We start from the raw sequence: 23,644 nt of genomic DNA on the forward strand, positions 1-23,644 counted from the left end.
CAATCCGGGAATAAAATTTACATTTTATTTTTTTCTATTACATCGCCACGTGTCACCACATGATTCGTCGGTACCAGTTCGATTAAAAAGATTAAAACGTTTTAATCTCGGCCGTTGGCCAAGATCCAACGGCCACGGGGAGTCGGGCTCACCTCCGGTGACCCTAGGGTTCCGGCAGTGGGGCTCCGACGGCGGCGCGGTGCGGGCGGGCAGCAGACGGCGTTGCGGGGGGTCGCCGGTCGTCGGGGGAAGCTCTGGCAGGGGCAGCGCGACAGCGCGGATCCGGTGACGCGGTTGGCGCGGCGAGGCGAGGTCCGTGTCGACGCCTAGGACGACCAAGACCTCCGGCGGCGTGGTCCGAACTCCGGCGAGGACGGCGGGTGATGTTCCGGGTGCTACAGGGCATCAAAAGCGAAACCGCGTGCGTCAAAACATGCGCGAGGACGAGGAGGTCATGAAATTGGAGGGCTCGGGCAACAAGGCTCACCGGGGTGATGGCCGTGTCTCCAAAACGGCGGCGGCGGCGGAAAACTCCGGCGAGCAATTAGACGGCGTGGGCGTGGGGTTGAGCAAGGGGGTGCGGGGGAAATGAGAGAGGGTGAGGCCCTCTTTATAGTGACGCGAGAGGTGTGGTTAATGGGGTGCTCTAAATCCCGGATTGAAGACAAGCAATCAAGTCGGTCTTAGCTAGATTCAGTCGGGTCGGCCTGGTTTCTCTTTTTTTTTATCTTTTCTTTTCTCTTTTTCTTTTTCTGTTTTTCCCTCCTAACTTTTGATTTATAACTCCAAATGACTCCAAATAAAATCCAGAAAATTTGTAAAATCCTATCCTTCAATGCTAAAGCATCTGGGGCTGGATTCTTTCCAAAAGCAAAAAAATTTTAAAATAGTTTTGCTTAAAATAGTTGCCTCTAATGCAATAATATTTAGGAATAAATAGTTTTTCAACTCCAAATCAATTTCCAAAAATTATGGGGTAGCTTATCTTGATGCAATAAACCCTTTTATAATGGCTAAGCCCTCATGGGTTGAGAAACTCCAAATGAACCAAAGATGATTAGAAAGTAAAGGCTAAATAAAAAGGATTTTTAACTTTTGTTAAATGGTCTATATTGCTCAAAGTGCATAAATGGCATGATGCTTATGAGTGCAAATGCATCATGCAAAATTTGTAAAAGTTGGGATGTTACAGACGGCCCCTTCATGTCGCTTCGACTCATCAAAGTACATCGTCCATGAGCTGGACATGTCGGGTGGGCCCGGAGTCTGAGCCTCGAACCACTCGGCGATGAAGTCGGGGAGCACTTGTGATTTGATCGACTTCCATCGTTCGTAGGTTATGTTGCGAGCCGAGATCTTGAGTCCCCATTCAGCGACTCGCCCAGTCGCTTCTGAGTTGTTTAGAATGTTGGCGTGAGGAGCCTCGCTGACCACCACAACTGTGTGTTGCTGGAAATAATGTCTCAGCTTGCGTGCTGTTAGGAAGACTCCTAGTTTTGAAAACCGGACCGGACCGGCGGTCCGACCGGAAAAAACCGGAACCGCAGCCCTCCGCGGTTTGTTTAGCGCACTGGACCGGATGGCCAAACGGACCGGGAAAAACGGGTGAACCGGCCGGTTTTGGTGAAAACCGGTGACCCGGGCGGTTTGTCTCGAACCGCCCGGTTCACTTGCCGTTCCAAAAAAATACCGTTTTCCAGGGTTTTCTCCTCTCGGCCTCTCCTCAATTCCTCGTTCAGTCTGCCCCCGTCTCCCTCCCTCGTCCCGCCGCCAGGCCGCCCGCCGCCACCGAGCCGCCGCCCGCCAGGAAGCCCCTGCGCCGGCCGCCCTCCAGGCTCCAGATCCCGCGCCCGCGCCTCTCCGGCTCTCCGCCACCCGCGTCGCCCGGCTCTCCTCTCCGCCACCAGCGCCGCCCGGCTCTCCTCTCCGCCACCAGCGCCGCCCGCCTCTCCTCTCCGCCAGCAGCAGGGAGCCAGAGACGCCCGACGGCCCGAGGCTCGACTCCGGCCAGTCTATCAAGGTATGGAGTTCTCAGTTTCTCCCTCCTTCTTGGTTCTCCCTCGGTCCCTCCTCCTTCTCTGTTTCGGTTCTCCCTCGGTCCCTCCTTCTTCTCTGTTCTTCAAGACTTCAAGTTCTCTGTTCTTGTACTGCAATGGTTCATGGATTCGTCCGAGACGCCCGTGACTGATGGCACCTCGGCAGCGGTAGAGACACAAGCATCTCAAAGACTGCGAGCGAAAACTGATCCAGCATGGGGGCACGCCCAGGAAGTTGAAGTTGTTGTTGAGGGAACAAAGAAGAAGTGGATTGGCTGCATGTACAGCAATGAGTTGTTCAAAGGTGGTGGTATTCATCGATTGAAGCTTCATTTGGCTGGAGAAAAGGGTAATGTGAAGCAATGCAAGAAAGTTAGTGCCGAGGTTAGATATGAAATGCAACAAAGTATGGAGGATTTTGCAGGGAGGAAGAGGAAGGCTGATGAAGATGCAGCCCGTGTTAGAGCCAGTATTGAAGGGGCTGAAGATTCAACTCAAGTAGTTGCTGCTGCTCAACGATCCACTCGAGCGAAAAAAGGCAAAGCTGTTGCTGCCTCAAGCATGTCAACAACAAACCGTGCAGCAGACCGATTCTTTTTATCTAGAGGCCAACCAGGTGATCAACAAACAATGAAGAGTGTGCTGCAATCTCAAGAAGCATTAGACAGAGTTGATCTCATTATCAGCAAATGGTTTATTGATGCATCTATTCCTTTCAATGCAACTACTTCTAGATACTATCAACCTATGATCAATGCAATTGCTGGTGTTGGTATTGGTTATAAAGGGCCAAGTATGTGGAGAATGCGCGGCCCTTTGCTAGCAAAGAATGTTGAAGAAACAAAGAAGTTTGCGGAGAGCTACCGCAAAGCATGGAAGGAGAGTGGCTGCAGTATTATGGCTGATGGTTGGACTGATAGAAAGAGAAGAACTCTCATCAACTTCTTGGTGTATTGTCCCAAAGGTACCATTTTTCTGAAATCTGTTGATGCCACTGCTAGTTCCAAAACTGGAGATTTCTTGTTCAAATTATTCAGCGATGTTGTGCGCTTTGTTGGAGTAGAGAATGTAGTCCATTTTGTGACTGATAATGCCTCAAACATGGTTCTAGCTGGAAAGAAATTAGAGGAGGAGTTTCCTTAAATTTATTGGTCCCCTTGTGCTGCTCATTGTTTGAATTTGATCTTGTCTGATTTGGGAAAACTTGAAATAGTGCAATCAGCAGTAGCACATGCATCAAAAATCACTAGATACTTGTACAACCATTGCAACCCACTTTTTCTTATGAGGAAATTCACTAATGGAGAAGAGATACTTCGTCCAGCACCAACTCGCTTTGCTACTAATTTTGTTGCATTGCAAAGTATACTCAAGCAAAGAGATGCTCTTCGTACCATGGTTATATCAAAAGAGTGGATATCTGCCCCATGTGCAAAAGAATTAAAAGGAAGAAAGTTTGTTGACCTTGTATTGGATCAACAATTTTGGAAAGATTGTGCTTCCATTTGTAACTTCTCTGAACCTTTAGTTCGTGTGCTAAGAATTGTTGATAGTGATGAAAGGCCAGCCATGGGATACATATTTGGAGCATTACATTGTGCAGTAGAAGAGATTGAAAGGAGGTTTAAGAAAAATAAGAGAGCAATCCAGCAACCTGTTCTTAAGGCTATAGAGGAGAGGTAGGATAAGCACCTAAATAAAAATCTGCATGCAGCTGGCTTTTGGTTTAATCCAATAAACCAATATGATGAAGAACTTATGGAAAAATATAATACCACTACTTCTGGTGTTATAGATGTTATTGAGAGATATGCAGCAAATGATCCAGCTTTGCGCAAGGCTTTGACAGCAGAGATGAAGCTTTTCAGAACTGCGGCTGGGGATTTTGGTCGAGTGACAAATCAATGCTTCCTGGTATGTCCCTTTATTTCCTTTGTTCTTCGATATTACTTTCTGTAATTCCAGGTTATTGGTTTATTAATATGCATCCTTTCTTTCATCTAGATGAATGGTGGTTGACTTATGGTTGTGGTGCTAAAAATTTGCAAAAGCTTGCTATTCGAGTCTTAAGCCAAACTTGTAGTGCTTCGGGCTGTGAAAGAAATTGGAGTTTGTTTGAGCATATACATTCCAAAAAGAGAAATAGACTTGAGCATCAAAGGATGAATGATATTGCTTATGTTCAATGCAACTTGAGGCTTCAACAAAAGTAATTTACTAGTACTTTCTGTTTATTTGTTCTCGTTTATTTGCTGTTTTTAATGGCTGCAACCTTCCCTCTCCCTCCATGCCCTGTGTAGGACCCAAATCTCTACAAGAAACTATGACCCTATTTTTTTGGAGGACATTGGCAAGTTTGCCGAAGATTGGATTTTTGAAGATGATCCCCAAGTGCTAAATGGGGAAGAAATTGGTGTATACCGGAAAAATTTGGAATCAGATGACACAGAGATACGCAATTCCATGGCCATGAATGGTAATGTTTCTCTTCTAGCTAGACGTCTCATTTCTGATTTTTTTTCTCTATTGGTTCTGATTTTTAGCACATACAAATGTGTAGATGAGGCTCAATGGATTGATGAAGACTATGACATTGATGCTTCTCAAGAAACTGATGAAGCAAACATGCCAGCAGCTGACGAAGGCCAAATTGGTGGAGTCCAAGAGCAAGATATTGGAGATGGACGTGATGAGGATGAAGATCGTGTTGGGAATGTGACAGATTGGACCTACCAATTCCAATATCGCTGAGTTTGTTGCTTTGTTTCATGAAGTCTCAGTTTGTTGCTTTGTTTAATGAAGTCTCAGTTTAATTATTTAGCTATTGGCCTATGTGCCTGATTGTTTGTTGCTTGCTGTCATTGTGTGAGACATTGAGTGCTTGCTGTTGCTGAGACATTGAGACATTGCTTGCTTGCTTGCTGTCATTGTTTGAGAGTTGAGACTTGAGAGTTTGAGACTATGTGGTTGGCTATGTGCCTGTTTTCTTTTACTGGAATTTATTGTCAGCACTGTTATTCATATTGTCATGAGAGAGACTGCTGTTTTTCTATTTTTTTTTGCAGTATTTAATTAAATATATATTATTTTATATCTTAAAAAACCGGACCGGTCCAACCGGTGAACCGGCGGTTTGACCGGAAAAACCGAAACCGACAACCTCACCGGTTCGTGGTTCGGTCCGGTTTTCAAAACTAGGGGAAGACTCCATAAGCAAGCTTTTGGTAGTGGGGATAGCGTTGCTTCGTAGGCGAAAGGACCTCACTGATGTAGTATACTGGGCGTTGAACGCCATGGGTCTTGCCTTCTTTGGCTCGCTCAACTACGATCGCTATGCTAACCACTTGGGTGGTGGCTGCGATGTACAGTTGGAGCTGCTCATCTTCTTGTGGGGCGACGAGAATCGGCGAGGTTGAAAGTAGGAACTTCAAGTCTGCGAAAGCAGCACTGGCCTCTGGGGTCCACGCGAAATATTCTTTCTTCTTTTTCAGAAGATGGTAAAAGGGCAAAGCCTTTTCGCCTAGCCTACCGATGAATCGACTCAAAGCCGCAAGTCGACGTGTGAGCTGTTGGAGCTCATGAGTTTTAGTCGGCTCCTTCATAGCTAGGATAGCTCTGATTTTTGTCGGGTTGGCTTCAATGCCTCGAGCCGACAGGAAATATCCAAGGAGTTGCCCGGCGGGTACCCCGAAGGTGCACTTGGTGGGGTTCAACTTGATTTTGTACTTGTCAAGGTTGTTGAATGTCTCTCGTATGTCGTCGAGAAATATTGCTTCTTTCTTTGTTTTAATGACCATATCATCGATATAAACTTGGACATTGTTTCCCAGTTGAGGCTCTAGGCATGCCTGCATGCAACGCTGATAGGTAGCACCTGCATTTTTTAGCCCGAAAGGCATTGGTGTGTAACAGAAAACTCCGTATGGAGTGACAAATGCTGTTTTCTCCTCGTCTTCGACCTTGAGTCGAATCTGGTTGTAACCTGAGTAGGCGTCCAAAAAGGACAATCGTTCACAGCCGGCGGTGGAGTCGACGATCTGGTCAACTCGCGGCAATGGGAAGTGATCCTTTGGGCAGTGCTTATTAAGCAACGTGAAGTCGACGCACATACGCAGGACTGTGGTATTCTTCTTGGGGACAAGGATGGGGTTTGCTACCCAGGTCGCTTGTTTTATCTCCCTGATGAATTTAGCTTCAAGGAGTCGTTTAACTTCTTCCCTGATGGCTTTGCGCTTTGGTTCTGAGAAACGTCGCATGGGTTGTCGCACCGGCTTTGCGTTCTCATCCACTTTAAGTGCGTGCTCGGCAAGTTCCCTGGGAATTCCTGGCATGTCAGCTGGCACCCAGGCAAAGATTTCCCAATGCTCACGGAGGAACTCGATGAGCGCGCTTTCCTATGCAGGAGGAAGGCTTGTTGATATGATAGCGGTCTTGCTGGGGTCAGTCGGATGGACCTGAACCTCCTGGGTGTCCGCTTTCTTGTTTAACTCGGGTTGATGAGCCGATTTTTTGGCGATGGGTGATTGCTCTAGACTAGTTGAAGCTTTTAGCTGCTTGAACTCTTCATGCATGCCGAAGGACTTGGAGATTTTATGAAACTCCTGGTCGCAGCTATCTGAGCGTGTGAAGTTTCCTGAAACGGTGATCACGCCGTCGGGCCCTAGCATTTTGAGCTTGAGGTAAGCATAATGCGGGACCGCCATGAAGCGAACCAGCGCGACTCGACTCAGCACTACGTGATATTGTGAAGGCCAGTCGACCACTTCGAAGTCGAGCCTTTCACGCCGAAAATTGTCAGGTGAGCCGAATACCACGTCAAGGTTGATTCTTCCCAGCGGCGTGGCTGCTTTGCCCGGGATGATGCCGTGGAAGGTTGTGTCCATTGGAGGAAGCTCTGTCATGGGACGATTCATCCCTCAGAGGGTGTCAACGTAAATAAGGTTGAGACCGCTTCCGCTGTCGACAAATACTTTTTTCATCATGTATCCGCCGATCTGGGCTTCGAGCACTAGAGCTGCGTGTCCAGGCTGTGGGACTCTGGGAGGGTGATCCTCTCGAGAGAAAATAATTTCTGTTTCAGACCAATCAAGGTATTGTGGCACGGCTGGTGGTGTGGCCACGGTCATATGCACTTGTCGGGTCTGCCCTTCTGAATCATGCACACGGGACCTGCTGGGGCTGGATACGACTCGACAGCAGCAGGTGTTGGTTCCGAAGAGTGGTTCACTACCTCGGCACAGTTGGTTTGGAGCTGGCGAGCCGATGAAGCTCCGATGTTCAGAGTCGCCGGAAGCTGAGACGGTGGTAACATGGTGACTCCATTGCCACCATGTTATCCGCGGCCGGAGGATTCGGGGCGACGGGGTTTGTCATGAAGACTTGGGCGCATTGAGGCGCAAGATCGCTGTTGCAATGGCAACTTACTTGTTTAGGGCAGTCGACAGCGTCGCTTGGGATGGGGCTTTCTGCAAAATAAGGTGGGTCTGCTTCGACTTTAGAGGGAGTCCCGAGGGGGACTTGCTCTGCTTCGTCGAGTGGTCCCACCGAATCTGTCGGCGAGACTTTTCTTGAGGGTGAAGGAAGAGGCGACTTCTCCAGAGTTAGAGCAGTCAGACTCGGCAGTTGAAGGATACCGGATCGGTCAGCTCGGAGATGGAATTCCCCGAACACGAGGTCCACGCCAGCGTGAAGCGCATTGAAAACCGCGATTGGCTGGGGGGTGAGCGGTAAAATGGAAGGACCCGAAGGTCATCGACTCCGCCTGAGTCGACAACGGGTTATACGAATCTGAAACCGCCAAGGTCGTGCCTCCAACACACGTCTTTCTCACAGACGGAGCCAATGACGAAGGGGTGACTTCGACATTGTCCATATTGATGGACTTGTATCTAGGAAAGATTTCGAGTGTGTGTGTTGGCAAACTCGTCGGCTAACAAGGACACATGGAACACGATTTACCCAGGTTCAGGGCCCTCGATGAGGTAATACCCGTACGTCCTGCTTGTCTGATCTGTATAGATGAGTCGATTACAATGGGGTGCCGCTGAGACTAGATGCACAGATTCGATCTGGCGAGTGCGTCTAGGCGACTTCTATCTGAGTTGAGGTGTCTCCTTGGCTCCCCCTCCTGGTCCTTTATATATGCAGGAACCCAGGTCTAAGGTAGAGTCCAAGTCGGTTACAATGAAGAGATATACTATAATTAATCTTTCCTATCTTGAATCGCAAGATTTGGCATGGAGACTCTTGAAGTCGTAGTAGGCTTTCTTGTGGGCCCCCAGCTGGACCGTAACGGGCATACTCGACTCAAGTACGTGGTTAGTCATACCCACGTCACCGGCGAACTCATAAATTTTCGTGTAGCTCGAGATTGGCAAGAAAGCCTCAGTCCGAGTTAGAAATTCCTCGCCGACTCGTGAGTGTCGGCAGTTGCAAACTCTGGTTAAGAGAGAGATCGAAGCTTTACCGGCATAAGGCAAAGGGTTTGAGAAACTGTCGTGGCCCGACATCAATTCCTGCCACACCGCAACAGCTTCGGGGACTTGTGTCGGGGGAGTGACCCCGGATAGGGTCATGACGACACACAACTGCCGAGTTGGCAGAGGCTGGGCCGGCATATGAAAATAGGCCCGCACTCGTAAGCCGACTTCTGACTGGCCGGCATACCAAAAGTATGTTGACATCATTACTTTGTCTTATGTGTTTGCAGGGCAAACGGGAGTTGTCCTATCTCGGCTGGAGCCGGATATGCCAACGGTCATATCCCGGTCCTCCGGCCAAAAGTAAAGTCGTGCCCCTTTAATGACGGAAAAGCAGTCGGCGCTCACGTCGCCATGCCGGACGGCTGCACAGTGACGTGCCGTAGAAGGACGATGACGAAGCCGGAGCATGGCTACAGTGCGCGCCGCGTCACTGTAATTAAAGTACAAAGCTGCATTGTCCCCTCCCGGACAATCCAAAGAGGACCATGGGCAGTACCCGGCGGGCCTGAAAGCATGGCTACAGAGGTGAGCTTCCTCACCTGGCAGGGAGAGGGGTTCCAAGATTCTACACCTAGCTAGTTCCTCTTCTTCTTCCTCCTCTCGAGAAAGCTCAAGGAGCACCATTGTAGCTCTTGTGTACTTCGAGTAATACAAAACCAAGGCAGGAGTAGGAGCTTTACCTCGACTAGAGGGCTCCGAACCTGGATAAACACCGTGTGTTCTTTACTTTTGTGCATGGTTTCACTGCGCCATCCCTCCTCCGGATCCTCCATCGTCCATCGACCTCATCTCAAACCATCCCATGGCATCTGCCGTGACACCACCACGGCATGTTTAAACTTGGAATCTTATCTGCATACAGACCAGGACTCTGGAATTAGCGGTATAAGAGGTCCCACCTCTTATCCTGAAGATACATTGTGAGCAGCACCACCGCTAAGGCGAAGGAATAGGGGTAGGCCACAAATCTAAATCTCCCACAAGTCACGCATAATCCCAGAGGATAGGAATTAAGCAAGATAGAGGACGGGATGTGAGGAGGCACACCTATCGTGCAAGAAGAGATTGGAAGGGCACTGGGGCTATACAACCATTGTTAAGAATGGAAAGGCAAAGGTAGAGGGGAGGGGGAGGAGAGGAAAAGAGAACACGGGAAGTGGAGGGGATGGAGGCGACGACGCATCTGGAGGTGGAAGACGATCCTGATAGGCAGGCCCCGCCCGTCAGAGGGAGAGAGGGAAAAGAGAAAATGATAGTTCTCAACCATTGGATTGTAAAATTCAGACTAGAAGATACCCTTTCGGTGTGTATACATATTGTATAAACACATAAATTACCGTATATTAATCACTTATAGTATGTTAGTTCCGAAACATGCACCAATCATGAGTTCGAGGACCAATACGCACATGTTTCTTGAGTTTAAGGACTGTGCCTACACTTTACTCCTCCCCGTTCCTCTCTGGTGGCTTCTACAGGCCTATTCGTTTCACAGGAAAAATATAGGAATAGGATTTTTTTCCTTTGGTGGTATTGTTCATGCATTTGATTCATAGGAATGCACCATCGAAAAATTAGAGGAAAATTTCCTTTGTTGTCTTTTCAAACACATGAATCTTAACATCCACTTAGACCGTATTTTTGGATTTTTCTGTTTTTCAATTCTCTGTTTGGCATATGCTTTCCTATCCTATTTCTATGATTTTTCCATTCTTATGCTTTGCCTACCAACCGAATAAGCCCTACACATATCATGAAACAGGACTATGGGCTTGGGCTTGGCCTCTGTTACCATCTGATTTATGCACTGAAAGAGAAACCATGGTAATCATATTGTACGAATTTCATCGTAGGTGGAGTATTTCCGCCCCGAAAATTTGAAAATTCACACCCGGGAGGGAGGCTGAACGGCACAGAGACCAGACCTCAAAACTTCCCAGTTCCCACACGACGCTGAATCCCCCGAAAGCCCCCAAAATCCGACCCCCATTCCTACTCTGCCGTCCACGCCCCGAGATGCCGCCAACCGAGGACGCCTCCACCGCCGGCCCCCCGCCGGCACCGACCCCTCCACCCGCTCGTGGGATGGCGGCCGGTTCGCGGTTGCTGCTGCAGTCGCCACCGCCCGCTTTCCCGCTCGGCTCCAACGACGACCAGCTCGAGCGCGCCCGCGCACGCGCCGCGGCCCGGGCGGCCTCCGTCCGCCGACGCTCTCTCGCCGCCTCGCTCGCGCCCAAGACCCCGCACCCTAACCTCCTCAACCGGGACGAGGTTATGGACCTATTCCATAACTGCATCAAGCTCGCATCGGAGAACGTACACGCCTCAGCTTGTATTCCCCACCGTAAAAACCCTAGACCGCTCTGTGACTCTTACTAAGTTCGTCTTTTTTTTTCCTCTTCCCGGAAATTTGATCAGAAAATCAACCAGAAGAATACGTGGGAGCTGGGCCTCATCGACCACCTCAGCGAGATCATCCAGGCTGGGGAGGAGATGGACGACGAGACCAACTTCCAGAAAGTGAGCCCGTGCTAAGATTTTCCATTTCGAGCCTTTGGTCAATTCGGAAGAAATTTGTGGATCTTTCTTTCTTATAAATTTGACTGGGGGGCAATTATGGTCTGGGGACCAGGCTAGCTGCACGCTGGAGGCCGGCGTGAAGATATACTCCCTGCGTGTGGATTCTGTGCACTCTGAGGCTTACAAGGTGCTCGGTGGGATCAACCGCGCTGTAAGGGGGGAAGAGGCTGGTAAGTATGCACCACTACTGTTGCTAATATCCCAATGTTGTGCTGATTTTTTAGTGTAATTTGTCTTTTTAAGAGAGTCGGTATTAAGTGAAGATATTCTTGTTATGCTGGAAACCTCCAAACTTAAGCTGAACTCAAAAGTAAGTTGTTATACATAAGAGACTTTGCGCTCTACTGAAAAGGTCATGGTCTAAATTGTAAATTGGTATAAAGGATTTTTTTTTACAATTTTTTAATTAAAAAACTGCACCATGCCAGGTTGACTTCAGCTCGTTTTTTTTCTTAAGTAAATTACTCAGTGTTGCGTTACGATTTCTCTGGGAGCTTGCTCTGTGTTCCATTATCATATTACACAGCTTAAACGGAATGTGCACCTCGCTTGAGGTATCTACCTTCTGAGAAGGGCATTAAATTTGATACGTCTGCTTGTATCTTTTATTTTGTATGACAAATTTTGGGATTTACTTATCTGTTTTTTGCTTTTGTTATATAGTTACTGCTGTGTTCACAATTTCACCTTAGCACATAAAAGATATGTTACAATGTCTTGTCATTGAAGGTCTGGGGGAAGGTGGTGATTCAGAGCCTGCACAAGAAGAAGGCATCAACAAAAAGGACGTCGATAGGAGGGTACATTTCTTTGAGCTGATTTCCGACTTCTTGAATTTAACTTATTTCGTCATTTTTCTAATGCTGTGTCGTTTTTGCAGATTTCACCTGCTTCGACATTGGAGTCCTCGTTTGAGACTCTTAATGTGAAGAAGTTTGATGGTATGTTCCAAGCTTTTCTTCTTTGTGCTGCTATGAGATTTATTTATTCTATCATGGGTCCAAAAGTATAAGACTATTTAATTTGAAATTCCAGTTGCCTTCACGGTCGATCCTCTATATCATCAAACCACTGCTCAGTTTGATGAAGGTGGAGCGAAGGGTCTCTTATTGTATAACCTTGGAGTATATGGCAGTTGCTGTGTGCTTTTTGATTCATTCGAAGCTCCAGATAAACTCGTCTTATCTGATATGCAAGCTGAAAAGGCTGATGCGATTGATCTTTCATTTGCTAAAGGTAATGCCAGTTTGTTGCTTTCTTCTGTGTACGCTCTTTGCATGTTGCTTCCAGTGGGTTTTCAGTAAGTTATTTCTCTTGGACAGAACAAATTGAGCAAATGACACTTCACATGCCTCTATGCAACGATATCTCTCCTACATTGAGGGATATTGTAGCTCAGTTTGATGAAGAGAATCAAAGGCCATCACATGATGCATCTTTGGGGCAAATGCCAGTGATGGAAGATCAGGTTGTTGACAGTAATAACACTGATAATGATGACATACCTGATTCTGGAACTTGGGATTTTGGTGGTTGTGATGATCATGAGAGTGCATGTGATGAAAAGTGCGACCCACTGAATTTCAACTCAACAAGCTACAAAGAGGTACACATACCTCTTGCAATTTAACTAGACAAATTTAGACATGGCTCTTCAAAAAATTGCTACCTTCATGAGGGGATAATATGTTGTGTATTATGTAGTTTATCCATGTATTTCAAGATATGTGAGAGAGCGATTAATCATAGATTATAATATTTTATTTTGTAGCTTGTACTCCAAGCATTTTCTGTGTTGCTATTTGTCTTGACTGTCTATCCGTATGCAGGGAAACGATGAGTACACTTTCCAGGGTCCTGATGGTCCTTGTCTAGATGAAAGGCTCGAGAAATTTACAGATTTGTTGTCACTTGGCATTGGCTTTTCTTCAAAGACAAATGCTTGGGCAGGACCCGAGCATTGGAAGTATCAAAAAGCTAAAGGTACAAGTCAGGTAGTTAGTCCTATCTTTGTTCTATTCCAGGTTTTCTAATTTAACATTTGAGCTTACCTTCATCTAGATTTGCAGCCTGCCCAAACTCCATCTGGTGATTTGGATGTAGCAAAAAAGACAAAGAAAAAAAGAGGCAAAGACGAGCCTGATATTGATTTCACCAAAGCATTGGAACTTGAGATGGCATCTGTGTTTGCACCTCCCAAGAACCCAAAGTCATTGCTGCTGCCTGCAAATAAGGGTAGCTGCAGCAATAAACTTCCAGAGGATTGTCATTACCAACCTGAAAGCCTTGTTAAATTACTTCTTCTTCCAGATATTTTGGTAAGGCTAACTTTTCATGGAATTTTTTTCTTGATATGGACCTACGCTTGGTTGTAATAACTCTTGACTGTTTTGTAGTGTCTGGCTCGGAGAAGAAGAAAACCACTTGGTAAGTTTTGCTACATTCTGGCTACGTATTTTAATCAAAGTTTGCTTCTTCAGTATTTTCTAGAAGTCCTTGATAAATATTGAAGTTCTAAAACCAGTTGTACTTTCCTCTAGTTCCTTTTGGTCTATGAGATCTTTACAAGTCGAACCTGTTGTTCCTTTCATGAAACATTGCTGTCAACCATATTACTCCCTCCGTTTGGGTTTATAAGGCCCACTCAGAATTTTATGCCAAACTTTGACCAAAAAATGCACTGCTAATACGAGATTATTGCGGCACAAAAGATATACTGTTAAATTCGTATTGCAAAACTCTTTCTAATGGTATAACGTTTATATACATATACTAAATATAATTTGAATAATTGTTGGTCAAAGTGTGGCACAAATTTCAATAAGAGCCTTATAAACCCAAACGGAGGGAGTATATTATTGTACTACTTTGTACTGTCTGAAACTGCTGGCTTTGACCTTATACATTTCTTGCCCTATGTCCAAAATCCTAGCAAGAACAATTTAGTATGGGCATTGGCTGGATGTTAGGTAGGCTCCTATTAGCAGTACTTCTCATCCTACATTATGAGCTTCACGAGTACCAATTGACTATAATATTCCTGTTGATGTGATTTTTGTTACTTTTCTCTTACAATTTCTGGTACAATGGTACTCATGGTATCTCTCACCCTCTCCTTGTAGACATTTCAAGGGGCAACGATGATGACTTTATCCCATCTGGACCTTGGGATGATGATAACTTGTGCAGTGACCATGCAGATGAAGGGAATGCCGATAGTGATATTGAAGAGCCAGTAAATCTTATCACTAAACCAAGACAGGTGCATCATTTGGCCCCCCCTCCCCCCCTACTTTCAGGACATTTATTTTGTGTACTTATATCGGCACGTGCTTCTGTCTGTTTATCTTTCTATAACGCATCTGAAGAAAGTTTCAGTTGATATAAGTGTACATCCCTACCCCCTTCCCTGATTATCCATAAACAATGCAATGAACGGACTTATCATTCTCACAGTTTCTGCTATCTAAGAAACCAATCTTATCCTGAAATCATCAATTGGATAGCCGATGCTATTGTAGGCTTAAATGATAGATAGTACCATTTTGCAGTACTCCCTCTGTTTTTTTTATGTAGGGTGTATATTTTTACGAATGAATATTAGCGCACCCAGCAACAGTTTTGACTCGTTGCCATCCATTAGCACATGAGCTTTTAACAGCGAGCAACTGTCTGCTTTCCTCCTGCGCATGCATGCACCATCAAGGCATTAACTGCCCCATCCATTAACGAAGAAGAAAACCGCTAACGCATGCAGCTGCAACGGCGGGCTCCTGATCTTTCTCTTCCCAGGAAACTGTTGTGTGCCTTACATTTCGGAAAAAGATAGAAAAATTCATACGCCCTATAAAGAAAAACGGAGGGAGTATCTGGTACTCGATTTCCACCAAACAATTACAATCGTCAAGCGTCAGCTGTCTGACTTGGTGCTTGGTGTATTATCTATATTTTTAAAAATAGAGGTCAATATATCAAGAGCAATAAAAACATGAAAAGTCAGTTGGAAGTTTAGTTCAGGGCTTCAGGATCTGAAATGGCTTGAAAAGATCTAAAATAATTTGGGAATGTAAGAGCAAAGTTCTGATACCAATTGTGGCTAGCTAGGGGGAGACTCAACTTCTAAGGGCCTCTTTGGATCATAGGATTGCAAAAACATAGGAATAGGAAAAACAAAGGATTGGAATGCCATGCCATTTTGAATACTAGGGATTCAAAACATAGGAATTGTTATAAAAGAGTATTTGGATGTTCCATATGAAAAATATAGGATTTTTTAGATTAGATGGAGTAAGAGAGGAGAGAGATAGAGAGGAGATGCATTGGAACTTTCAAAGGAAAGTTTCAAAGCGGTTAGACCTCAGACCTCATGCTTGGATTCCTCCACAATTTGGAGGAAAATTTCCTATCCCATGAAATTTCTTTGGTGCAAATCCTATGGTCCAAATAGCATCTATAGGAATTATTCCTTAGGATTGGAATCCTCTATTTTTCCTTCAAAAATCCCATGATCCAAAGAGGCCCTAAAAGATGTGCTTCACACTCACCTTCCTCTCTCTCTTTGGTATGTTAGTGTCTCACACACAAACACACAAGATATGAAGCTACATATATTCTTCTCAATGCAGCACAAGCTTCGCTTTCTTACAAGGGGGATACATCCTTATATAGGCTTTCTAGGTCGGTTACTGTTCTTCTAGAAACTACTACAACCTGCTCCTTGACCTATTCCAAAATTGACTTGAACACCACTACTCTTACTTCTAGTAAGACTCCTACATACCCTGGATACTTCTTGACTAAACTAGCTCCATCTACTAACAGCCAACTAGATTCTTCTAGATATCACTACTTAATTTATGACAAGATTAGTACTGACAGGGAATGCGCAAACACGGCAAGCATCTACCATAGTATGAAATTTCAGGCTAAAGTTCAATCCAATCATAAAAGTGTCAAAATCAGTTGTAGATAGTACCTAATCAAAATGAATTGCTTTGTGCTCTTTTTTTTTGACAGAAAGCAGAAGCTTTGCGTCTTGTTAGATTGATAGAAGAGATTTATGTACAAACCCAAGACAGGACCAACACCCCAAGATTTACAATGCCACACGGCTAACTGCTTCACAATGCCAGGAGCAGCGACCTGAGACCCGCGACCTGCCGCTCCTGTAGTCGCCTATGACTGGGCCTTCGCCTGGATCTCAAGTAGGCTCGCGATGTTGGGCTGAAAATTGTCGAAGATGGCAGCGTTTCGCTACTTCGAGATCCAGCATGTCATGTCAACGACGAGGTGCCCTTCAGTGACGCGGTAGGGTGGAGGGGGTGGCTAGCTGCCACCGGTCCACGATCTCCTCTCGAACAACAAGTGACAGGCTAGTCAATCGGTTCCAGGATAGCTAGCACCTCGTGCCACAGGTGCAAGAGAAAGGGCAATAAGCTAGGAGGTGGTTCACCGTCCGCATTGGCTGGTCGCACAATAGGCACAGGGGGGCATGCTGCAGCCCGAGCCTTGCCAACCTTTCCGCTGTCCAACCATGGTCTTGGCAAGCTAGCCAAATGAAGACCTGGAGATGAGTGCGTCCTGGAAGAGGGTCTTATAGCAAGATCAGGACAAGTACTGGCTGCCAGCTGTCCAATGCCACACCAATGTATCTGGCTCCTCCAAGAGCCGAGAGCCTCCTCGATCTTTGAGAATTGAGATGCAGTGGCTATTGGCGAGTGCCTCTTGCATGATGCGCTTCTTCCTAGCCCGTGGAGGGATGAGCTTGAACAGCTCTGTTCAGATCTTGGATGGCCCTGTTCTCAAGCCATCTGTCCTTAGAACAGGAGGGAGGTCATCAAGCATCATCATGGTGATTCGAGGAACACGGTCTGCTCAACCTCGGGAACTACATGATCAGGCCATGCCAGGGACACGCAGGGTCAGTATGCATCCTCCAGATCAAGGGGACACGCATGCTGGTCGTGGTACGAACAAGGCCCGAGATCGCAAGCCCCCTGAGGCACTTCTGAGTGCAGACTCTGGTTCAGTTGACATGCCAATGGCCACTTTGTGTGTCCGCCCTGCTCGTCCATAGGAAGTCTCGAACATACCAACCTGTTTCTGGATCTTGTAAACGGCCTAGCACCATGGCTGCCATGGCGGATACCTGCCATGTCGTCACCAAGCACCATACTGGTGGATGCGAAGAACACGCTCAGCTCAACCTCAAAGAACTGCATGTCCATTGTGTGCTAGGGGCATGTAGGGTCAGTATGCATACTCCAAATCCAGCGGACGGGCAGGCTGGTTGTGCTCTGAGCAAGATCCGGTAACCCAAGCCCTCCGAGCCTCACCGGACAACAAACTCTGATCCAGTTGACATGTCTGTCTGCCCTGCCCATCCAGAGGATGCCCCAAAGAATCTTACCAACCTGTTATGGACATTCATCATGTTGACTAGGGGTGGGCGTTCGGTAGAAACCGAAATTTCGGCTAGTAAATTTGGTGTTTTCGTAATTTCGGTTAGTGACAAGTGGTAACCGAAAATAGCAACAAAAAAGTGAAAACCAAAAATTCGAGTCGGTATTCAGTAAATACTGAATTTGCGGGGCCACGGGAGAGTGTGGAACACATGGAAGCGTGGACGCATGGAACAAGGCGAGAACAACTGAACAACCGTCCAGATAAAAAACATGCCATGAAGATCACGACTGTGCGCACCTGCAGTTTCTGTTACGTGACTGGATGCGATTAAAATCAACGAGCTCACCTCAGCCACGAGGATTACGCGTACGCAGGACCTCAGCCACGAGGCCCACAAGCATCGGCAACATGCTGCGGAATGTCCAAGCGATTGATCGAGTGGGCGGGCGTAAAATAAACAAGGCCAACTCCCTCACACGTATATCTCGGTTTCTCGGTTAACCGAGACAAAAAACAGAACTGATCAAACTTAGTTCGGTTAGTAAAATCAGAAACCGAATTATCCTATATCAACAGAAAAAGCCGAAAATTCGGTTTGTTCGGTTTCTGTTTGGTGTTCAGTTCATCGGTTTTTATGCCCACCCCTAATGTTGAGAAGGGATTTGAAGGCCTCATGGTTGTCCAGGGGTATTCCCAAGTATTCGCTCGTGAAGGGTGCCAACTGATGACACGTATTGTCGAAGCTGCCTCCAGGGCCTCCTCTAAGCAATCGATGGGGGATACCAAGAATTTGACAAAATTGTTTGCAACCCTGACGTGCTTGAAGAAAGCAAGAAAGCTGCGGAATGTGAGAAACTCTGTCCTATCTGGGTGCCGGGATGACGGCATCTTGTGTAGTAAAGCGAGACACTAGTCGCCTGGGCGTGCAGTGCCAAACGCCAAAGCAAAGTGTAGTCTTGGCAAGGAGCTCATTCGGGGTGTTGATGACTAGCAAAAACATTGGTGGACATGAGACCTACTCGACGCAGTCCCTTATGGTGCCAAACCGGAGGTCCCGACTTGCCATTGATCATCACCATCGTATTGGCCACAGAGGAGAATTACCATCCACTCGTGGAACCTTGGCCCAAACCCCACTCAATCGTAGCACCTTCAAGGTAAGTGCCCAACTGACAGAGTTGAACGCATGCCCGATGTCCAGCTTTAGCATTGCATGCGGAGGTATCTACCGTCTGCTGAACTGACATGAAGTTATCATGTATCCCGTGCTTTTTGATGAAGGCACAAAAGGTTCACATTAACCTGTACGTAAACTTTAGTTTGTGGTATTTAATACCCCTAGACAAGAAAACCACATGTCTATTTCCTTTGTCGTTGTTGTATATGTTTTACTCTTGTTTTTTTTTTGACAAGATGTTTTACTCTTGTTTGCTGTTCCAGAGTTTTTTTTACTGCAGACCTATTTCTGTTTGCTTTTGAGCTTATTCTTTTGGCACATCTGAGCTGATGCCTATTTCCTTTCTGAATCAAAGGTCAACAAGATTGATATACAGTATGACAAGATATCAAAACAAATTGATGTTCATGCCTTGAAGGAAGTGCTCTGGAATCACATTCACATGTCTGCTGAGACCGATCATCTGGTAAGACATGACTAAAAACTGCCATCTAATACTAGGTCTATTGTTCTCATTTTTTAAATAGATTAGTTGTGTCATCCCCTTTTAGAAGTATTTGTGCAGTACTAGGATTTTTATAATTTGGTCAATTTTACTGATAACGAGTGCTTGCCATGATTACAACCTTTTTTCCTGTATGACTACATTTTCCACTGGAACATTTGATATTTGAAATACTCCCTCTGTTTCTAAATACTTCTGCATATGACAAATTGCAGATGAAATAAGTATGAATAGAGCCATCTACTCCCACTACTCATTGCTTAAATCGCGCACTTCGTACTATTAAATGGCCAATTAGCTTTACATGCATGCATCTCTGTTTAGTTTTAATCAACTCGTACTACTCGATGGCCAATTAGCTTTGCTGTGTGCGTGAATGGAGGAGATTAATTACGCATTGGGACTCCAAAAGTACAAGTATTTTTAGTAAACCTGCAAATGCTAACATGTACAAGTAAAAAGGAACAGAGGAGTATCATCACATTTTCTACTGGCTTCTGTCTTTCCTTAACAAGTACTCCCTCCGATCCTAAATTCTATAGGATCGGAGGGACTAATACTAAGCCACAAGTGGGTGGTTGCAAATTATATGGGGTCCAATGTTTTAAGTGTCAGAACTTCGGTGAAAACGAGTTTACTGTGATTTGACTTTCAAGCGCCATGTATACTTCATTTCCCATGGTCAGTTTTCTTTAAGAAAAAAAAATACTACGAATACATTGGAGATTCAACGAACCATGAGAGATTCCAAAGAAGCAACTCCCCTGTATTTTCTTTTGATATTATGGAATCGCAATCACAGGGCTTAACCTTTCTTTTCCCGAACATGCATCTAAATGTGTCTCATTTTGTATCAGTAGAAGAAAACCGTGAAGGTGCAAAAGCTTACAAGTCACAAATGGTCACTGCAAGTCCGCAACTGAAAACTAATTAACCAAAACTGCTGTAAACTACCTTCAAAAAGAAAGTCAAGGCATCATAGGTGCGGGGCATAATACTACTGGAGTAAATATTCATGTACATCATAGACAAATGGATTATGAATCTGATACTTAGACCATACACTTATGCATCAAAAATAAAATAAAAATTCACAGTTATATCGCACACTCAGTTATATACTTATATTACATGTTATAATACGTGTGCATATAGAAGAAAACCTTTGCAAAATTATGATCTTATATGCACATTATACAATTTTCATCACTAATATTTTCTCCTCTCTTCTGGTTTGAGTACAAATTATTTTAACAATATTGCACTTGATTGCAATTGTTCCGGCAGGAAAGAGAGGACACAGAAGGAACCCTGTGCCTGACGAAGGTACTACACGATCTTCCAAGCAGTAACCCAGATGCTCTAAGGACGGATATATCGCCGCACCTTTATTTCATTTGCCTCTTGCATTTGGCAAATGAACACAGCTTGACGTTGCGTGATCGTCCAACGTTGGATGAAATCGACATATACGTTCCGAGTTCAGCGCCTGTGAAGTAACCCTGTGGCTTTGTCGTTCATTGTGTTGTTGTACGTGCTATCTTAATGTCTTATAACGATGCCTTGTCGTATCATTATAACTAACTTATGATGGTTGTATTTGATGTCATCCCTGGACTCTGATCGATAGAGATTTGTCAGAACGTACTTTGTTGGAGGCCTGTGTAGCATTATGATGGGATGTTAATCGACGATTTTTTGTAGCCAGTTTGCTGGCAATCTGTACTCAACCTTTTTTTTAGGAAATCTGTACTCACCTTGGGTGTGCCTGCCTTATCAAATGTAGCAATTGTTCAACATATTGGGAAAGCTGTTTCACATAGATGTTCATCCGGCCGGCGTACATTGTTTCTCACCGACCGGACGAGAGCTCAAAGAACAAGCAAAGTTAGTACCGGACAGAACAAGGGCATCTGAGAGAAATGGTTTGTGTGACAACTCTTAGTTTTACTCATGATTTGGTCTGAGGATATTAATCACCAATGTTTTGTGGAATTTCAAAGATTTTCCTTTTCTTTATCAGTCGTCAAGTGAAGTCTCGTGGCGTGTCCCTGCTATGCTAGTGCCAGGATCGGATGAAAAATGGCGTCGCTGCTGTTCTGCTTGGAATAGATGGAAAAATAAGGTCTCAGGCATCACGCTCCAACGTGGCCTCGTGCGGGGACCCAAGCGCGAACAGCTCGTCTGCTGGACAGTGCGAACAGCGTCGCGTGCTGGAGCTACGGCGCGTTCGTCGCGCGGTCCCGTCAACAAATCTGTTGTGAAACGAAAATGAGAATGAATCTATGTCTATTCCATTGAAATTGATATATATACAGGTTGAAGGGGTACCAAAACATGCATAGGTGTCCCAAACTTTTGCCTTCGCGTCCCAACTTTTCTAAAACTTGGGACACGAACGGTTACAGTAACTGCCTACTAATAATTAAACTAATTGATCATATATTATTCTCAACACTCCCCCTTGATCAATTTGCTTCCTTGACTTGTATATTCTTGAATCATCATGAAATCTGTAATTTCCTTCAAAAACCCTGTGGAAAAATATTGAAGAAATAATAATAATATCGATATGTTATGAAAACTCCTTTAAAAACCCAATGGAAAAAATTAAGGAGAAAATGATATAACATATTTTGAATATTGTCTTTTGATAATTCATATTGAATTATGTGGACAATAAATATGCCTTGTATATTATCTACAAAAATCCCGGTGGGGAAAATAGAGAATATGACATATAATCTTATGTTAATATTGTCTCATTAAAAATCTTTTATGAGAAACTAGTGAGTAAAACTCATAATAGGAAAAGAGTGCAATATGATGTTATGAACAGGTTAAACTCAGGTGAACATTTCCCCTGATGCTTGCAAATTTTTAAGTTGTCGCATGCCAATCCCATATACACATTTCTGAAATGTGGAGTTGGGTAATGACTTAGTAAACAAATCTGCGAGATTATCACATGATTTGGTTTGCAAGATATTTATCTCCCCATTTTGTTGTAATTCATGAGGATAGAATAGTTTAGGTGCATTATGTTTAGTTATATTGCTCTTTATATAACCTGATTGCATCTGAGTAACACAAGCTGAATTATCCTCATAGATAATCGTTGGTGATTCAATTGAACCAATACCACATGATTGTTGTATGTGGTAAATCATTCTTCGCAGCCATACACTCTCACGAGATGCTTCATATAAGGCTATTATTTCCGAATGATTTGTGGATGTAGCCACTAGAGTCTGTTTAGAAGACTTCCACGATATGGCCGTCCCACCATGTAGGAACACGAAACCGGTCTGGGATCTGGCATTGTGGGGATCAGATAAATAGCCAGCATCAGTGTATCCGATTAATTCAGAGTCTTGGTTTTCCTTTTGAAAATATAGACCTAGATCTTTAATGCCTTGTAGGTAGCGAAAAACTTGCTTGACTCCTGCCCAATGGCGTTTTTGTTGGAGCTGCGCTGTGTTTAGCTAGTAAATTTACTGCAAATGCAATATCTGGCCGGGTGCAATTTGCTAAGTACATTAATGCTCCAATGGCACTAAGATATGGGAATTCAGATCCCAAAATTTCCTCTCCATCACTTTTTGGTTTGAATGGATCTTTCTCTACGTCTAGAGATCGAACTACCATAGGTGTTTTGCATGGATAAGATTTATCCATGTTAAATTTCTCCAAGATTTTCTGGATATATGTAGCTTGGTGAACCAATATTCCCGAAGGAAGGTGCTCAAGTTGTAAACCTAAGCAGAACTTGGTTTTACCCAAATCTTTCATTTCAAATTCCGTCATTAGATGATTACGAGCCTCATCAATATCCTGTTTGTTGCCAATGATGTTTAAATCATCAACATATACAGAGATAATGCAAAATCCTGTTTTGGATTTCTTAATAAATACACATGGGCAGTCATCATTGTTAGAGTAACCCCTTTTAATGAGAAACTCACTTAGTCAGTTGTACCACATTCTACCCGACTGTTTTAGACCGTATAAAGGTTTATTCAACTTTACACAGTACATGTTGCGTCTTGCATTAATATTTGGAATTTGGATTCCATCGGAAACCTTCATGTAAATATCTGAATCTAATGACCCATAAAGATATGCAGTCACGACGTCCATCAACTGCATAGGTAGACAATTTTGAACGGACAATGAGATTAAATATCGAAAAGTAATTCCACTCATAACCGGAGAGTATGTTTCATTGAAATCAATGCCGGGTCTCTGCGTAAACCCTTGTGCTACTAGCCTTGTTTTGTATCTGACCACCTCATTGTTTTCGTTCCTTTTCTGGACAAAAACCCATTTGAATCCCACTGGGAAAACATTTGGAGGTGTAGGTATTACTTCTGTAAATACCTTTCTTTTATTGAGCGAGGCTATTTCTGTTTGAATTGCATCCTTCCATTTAGGCCAGTCGGAGCGTTTTTCACACTCA

General features: G+C 44.7%; 2 protein-coding genes across 3 annotated transcripts; both read left to right on the plus strand.

Moving 5' to 3' along the window:
* The first annotated feature begins 1,725 nt into the window (after positions 1-1,725).
* On the plus strand, positions 1,726-5,059 carry LOC100838282. The gene is made up of 4 exons (XM_010233585.3): positions 1,726-3,950; positions 4,041-4,245; positions 4,337-4,512; positions 4,597-5,059. The coding sequence occupies exon 1, from the start codon at positions 2,160-2,162 to the stop codon at positions 3,177-3,179; it is 1,020 nt and encodes a 339-aa protein (XP_010231887.2). The 5' UTR covers positions 1,726-2,159; the 3' UTR covers positions 3,180-3,950; positions 4,041-4,245; positions 4,337-4,512; positions 4,597-5,059.
* A 5,376-nt stretch (positions 5,060-10,435) lies between these two features.
* LOC100845188 (condensin complex subunit 2) lies at positions 10,436-20,966 on the plus strand. Of its 2 annotated transcripts, none has more exons than XM_024460091.1 (13): positions 10,436-10,834; positions 10,937-11,038; positions 11,151-11,268; positions 11,828-11,898; positions 11,979-12,039; positions 12,134-12,334; positions 12,421-12,704; positions 12,928-13,092; positions 13,168-13,416; positions 13,495-13,525; positions 14,221-14,360; positions 19,036-19,146; positions 20,473-20,966. In XM_024460091.1, the coding sequence occupies exons 1-13, from the start codon at positions 10,535-10,537 to the stop codon at positions 20,683-20,685; spliced, it is 2,046 nt and encodes a 681-aa protein (XP_024315859.1). In that variant the 5' UTR covers positions 10,436-10,534; the 3' UTR covers positions 20,686-20,966. The 2 variants fall into 2 exon arrangements, with proteins under 2 accessions (XP_024315859.1, XP_003569162.1); XM_003569114.4 differs by having other exon boundaries at positions 10,439-10,834; positions 12,928-13,081; positions 13,160-13,416.
* The last annotated feature ends 2,678 nt before the right edge of the window (positions 20,967-23,644 follow it).

The sequence above is a fragment of the Brachypodium distachyon genome, chromosome 2 (assembly GCF_000005505.3).
Source record: "Brachypodium distachyon strain Bd21 chromosome 2, Brachypodium_distachyon_v3.0, whole genome shotgun sequence".
In the NCBI taxonomy this organism is placed as follows: domain Eukaryota; kingdom Viridiplantae; phylum Streptophyta; class Magnoliopsida; order Poales; family Poaceae; genus Brachypodium; species Brachypodium distachyon.

Bases quoted from the DNA above. Each gene is read 5' to 3' on its own strand.
- LOC100838282 (XM_010233585.3), top strand. From the start codon at position 2,160: ATGGATTCGTCCGAGACGCCCGTGACTGATGGCACCTCGGCAGCGGTA.
- LOC100845188 (XM_024460091.1), top strand. From the start codon at position 10,535: ATGCCGCCAACCGAGGACGCCTCCACCGCCGGCCCCCCGCCGGCACCG. The intron at 12,040-12,133 runs GTATGTTCCAAG...TTGAAATTCCAG, and splicing joins TAATGTGAAGAAGTTTGATG to TTGCCTTCACGGTCGATCCT. The intron at 12,335-12,420 runs GTAATGCCAGTT...TCTCTTGGACAG, and splicing joins TGATCTTTCATTTGCTAAAG to AACAAATTGAGCAAATGACA.